The 3,810-nt window shown below is 70.5% G+C and overlaps 1 protein-coding gene across 1 annotated transcript in view; it reads right to left on the bottom strand.

The window, feature by feature from the left end:
- Nucleotides 1–48: 48 nt before the first annotated feature.
- Nucleotides 49–3,810, bottom strand: part of PUF60 (poly-U binding splicing factor 60KDa) — an 8,378-nt gene continuing 4,616 nt past the window's right edge. Inside the window, exons 5-11 of the mRNA XM_004679572.2 lie at nucleotides 1,943–2,104; nucleotides 1,779–1,871; nucleotides 1,464–1,677; nucleotides 1,194–1,384; nucleotides 943–1,078; nucleotides 554–789; nucleotides 49–486 (exon numbers count right to left, since the gene is read on the bottom strand). Of these exons, the coding sequence (XP_004679629.1) occupies nucleotides 187–486; nucleotides 554–789; nucleotides 943–1,078; nucleotides 1,194–1,384; nucleotides 1,464–1,677; nucleotides 1,779–1,871; nucleotides 1,943–2,104 (1,332 nt within the window). The 3' untranslated portion in view covers nucleotides 49–186. The remainder of the gene's footprint in view (nucleotides 487–553; nucleotides 790–942; nucleotides 1,079–1,193; nucleotides 1,385–1,463; nucleotides 1,678–1,778; nucleotides 1,872–1,942; nucleotides 2,105–3,810) is intronic.

Below are 3,810 nucleotides of genomic sequence, written 5' to 3'. Positions count from 1 at the left end.
GCCCCGCCCGGGGAACGGCCGTCGGAAGCCAATAAGCACAACAGCAAGTCCAGCGCGGAGGGCCAGCAGCAGCTGCACCTTTATCCAGGCGCGCGCGGGCCACGGCGTCGCCCAGGCTGCCCGCGGCTCTCCAACAGCCGGTGACAGACGGGGACAGGGGCAAGTCCAGGTCCAGGGGCCGCGCGGTCACGCGGAGAGGTCGCTGTTATCGAAGCGCTCCTGGTCATACACCTCGGCCACCACCTTGCGGCCGGCGAACCAGCGGCCGTTGAGGGCCTGGATGGCCTTGTGAGTCTCGGAGGCCGCGGAGAACTCCACGAAGATCTTGACGATGATCTCGGCGTCGTCCTCCTCGCCCTGCTTCTCCTGGTAGATGATCACGCGGTTGACGGCGCCGAACTTGCCGCACTCCTCCGTCACCTCCCCCTCCAGGTCGTCGTCGATGTCCTTGGGGTCCACCATGTTGCGCAGCACCATCACGGTGGACTGTGGGAGAGCCGAGGGCTGTAGCCGCCGCCCCGCCGCCCGGCCGCCCCGCCCGGCCCGCGCCCACCTCCTGCTTGCGCAGCAGCTTCTGCATGACCATGTGGCGCGCGCTGCTGCCCGAGATGCTCATGTGCTCCTGCTCGCTCAGCATCTCGGGCCGCTCCGACTCGGGGAAGAGCTCCTCCTCCTCCTTCTCCTTCTTGGGCTCCAGGAGGCCCAGCGTGGGCGGGCTGGCCAGGATGGGGTTCACCACGCCGACGGAGGGAATGGTGACGGGAATGGGAGGCCGGGCGGGGGTCACACCTGCAGCAAACCAGCAGGTCCGGCCATCACCCCCACCTCGCCCTGCGGCAGGGGTGGGGCGCGGCTCAGGGCGCTGGGGCACCACGTCCTGGCAGAGGGGCCGCGCAGGCCAGGAGATGGGGGAGCAGAAGGAAGCCCCGACCCACCGCTCACCTGTGATGACGCCCGGGGCCTGCGCTGCCATGACGGCCTGGGGCAGAGCCCCCAGGGGCTGGGCGAGCGTCAGGGCAGGGGACACCAGTCCAGGTGTGGCCAGGGTGCCCAGCACGGCTGCTCCAGCCACTGCTTCCTGCAATCCGAAAGGCCGCCGCGCTCAGCCCCGTGCCAGCTGCCTCACACGCCACCACCCGAAGCAGCGGCCCCAGGACTGTGCGGGCCGCCTCGTCGGGCCGCCCGGGCCTCACCTGGGCTGTGATCTTGGCTGTGGCAGCGGCAGCGGCGACTGCGGCCGCAGGTGGGAGGCCTCCAGGCGTGGCAGGCGTGAGCAGGGGCATGGGGGGGGTGACAGCTTTGCCCACCCGCAGGTACTGGCCCCCCAGGTCAAAGAGGTTCATGGAGGACACGGCGTCCTGGGACGACTGGGCCTTCTCGTACTCTGCGGGGTGCGGGGGGTGGTGAGGTCGGCCTCGCCCGCGGGGCGTGGGGAGGCCCACCCCGCCCGGCCACTGGCTCACCGATGAAGCCGTAGCCCTTGTGCTTGCCGGTGGTGGGGTCTCGGGCCAGCGTGCAGGACTTGATCTTGCCAAAGGCCTCAAACACGCTCTTGATGTCGTCGTCTGAGAGATCCTGGTGCACCGAGGCCACGTAGATGCGATTGAAGGCGCGCGCCTCCTCGGCCAGCTGGTCGATGATGGGCTGGGCCTGCCCGATGTTGCTGGGCCGGCCCACCTGGGGGCGGGCACGCCAGGAGGCCGTCAGCCACCGTAGCCCTGCGGACGCTGCCCCCCCGCCCCGCCCCGTGACCAGCAGAGCGCACCGCCCGGCCTCACCTTGATGTTCCGACCGCCCAGCATCACCGAGTTCATCTGCTCCAAGGCCAGCTGTGCGGCTTCCGGGACCTCGTACTCCACAAAGGCGAAGCCCTGGACGGGGCGCCCACCGTTAGGTGCGGAGAGCCCCGTGTGCGGGCGGGGCGGGGCAGGCTGAGCCTCACCTTATGCTTCATGGTGACAGAGTCCCAGGACATATCGATGCTCTTGATGGGACCAAAGGGGGCGAAGGCCTGGCGGATGGTGTCCTCCCCCAGCTCGTAGTAGATGGAGCCCACGTAGACCCGGCACATGATGGCCAGTGCCCGCTGCCGCTGCGCTGCCATCTGGAGCGGGACAGAGGGAGAGAGCGCCGCTGGCTTGTAAGGGGTGGGGAAGCGGCCAGGCAGCCCGCTCCTGTCCCGGCCCCCAGCCCCGCTGTGGGGAGGGCTCCCCACGGTAGCACGGCGCAGGCTCAGCGCCTGCAGTGACGCAGGGCGGCGGGGTCGGCAGGACCCCGGCCCCAGGAAGGCAGGCCAAGCCTGCAGGCGGTCCCAGACGCACCGGCCCGGCCCCAGGCACTGGCAGCAACGCCGCGGGGGCAGGAGGCAGGGTGATGTGCCAGCCCGCCCTGCCCACCCCTCCAGCCTCGGGGGCAGGTGTCCTGGGCTGGGTGCAAGGTCCTCCCAGGGCCCCGGCCAAGCGCTCCATGGACGAGGGGAGGGGAAGCCATCCGAGCTGGAGGGACCCACCGGTGCTGAGCAGAAAGGGAAGCAGAAGACAGGGCAGCTACTACCCAGGAGAGACCCCAGGGAAGAGGGGAGGGCCCGGGAGGGCCCCTACAGAGCTGACGCAAGCGGAGGCCCTGCCCCCACACAGGGCACCTTCTGCAGCACTGGGAGACCAGGGCCCCCCAGGAGGCAGCAGGATGGGGCCAGGCCCGAAGTCCTGCTGGGGCAGATGCGACACCCCCAGGACAGGCCTGGCCATCATCCCTCACGGATAGGGCCCCAACTCTGCGGCCCCAGAGGCAGGGGGTTTCCCAGAGCCGCACGCGGGCCTCCGGGAGGGGACTGCAGACCCAGGGCAGGCCAGTGAGAGACTCGAGGACAGTTTCCTCCTTCAGACACCAGCAGGCCTAGTTTATAGTACAGGCTGGGCCTCCCCTCCCTGAAGATGAAGTTCCCATATCTCCCAAGCTAAGAATCCCCCAAATGGGACGCCCCCTCCTTAATTAGAGCCCCAGTCAACAGGCCTCAGGGCCGAGGACCTGCGGAGCCCAAGGACTCCGTAGCTGGAGCCACGCCCCTTTCACTCCAGGCGGCCCAGACGGAAACTAGCAGGCGCCTTCAGGTCCGCGTCACCTGTCTCTCCGCGGCCGGGGCCGAGCCGGCACCCTGACACGCCAGGCCAGGGCTCTGGCAGACCCTCCCCAGAGAGGGCACTGGGCCGCCCAGTCTTCAAGGGCAGGCCAGCCCCCTCGGCGCGCAGCGCGCCCGGGCTGGGCCAGAGGGCCCTGTCCCCCCTCAGGCTCCGGGGCCTGGCCGCCGCTCAGCCTGCCCCCGCGGAGGAGTAGCGTCTCCTTCCTCGACGGCTCTGCCCGCCGCAGTCCGGGCCCAGCCACAGCCTCCTCCTCCTCGGCCCTTCTGGCCACGGCTACTGCCTGCCCCAGGGCCCCACGGCCACGACCCCTCGCCAACAGCCAGACCCAAGGCCCGAGTCCTCACCCTTCCCTTTCTCACTCGCTCAGGCCCCTCCTCCCCCCGCCCTGTCCAGTGTCCTCCCTCCGGTGGGGCCATGAGTCCGGGCCCGACTCTCCTCCTGACCAACCCAGGGGCCAGGGCAGCCTGGGGACGGCAGGGCTGGAGACCCAGGCACCGCGTGCATGCAGGTGGCCTGGGTGAGGTGGCCTGGCGCGGGCAGCTGCCCTCCTGACCGGCTGCCGCTGCAGTTACCTGGCCGGTTAGCTCTAAGGCGGGCCCTCACAGCAGACGGAGGCCTCCCGGGGCGTCCCGGTGGGTGCCCGCCCACACCACTGCCCCGCGCGCCTGGC

This window comes from Condylura cristata, unplaced genomic scaffold, assembly GCF_000260355.1.
Source record: "Condylura cristata isolate star-nosed mole 26May11 unplaced genomic scaffold, ConCri1.0 scaffold00009, whole genome shotgun sequence".
NCBI lineage: Eukaryota > Metazoa > Chordata > Mammalia > Eulipotyphla > Talpidae > Condylura > Condylura cristata.
The sequence above is the reverse complement of the archived record's forward strand: the minus strand, read 5'-3'. Positions and strand labels throughout refer to the sequence as shown.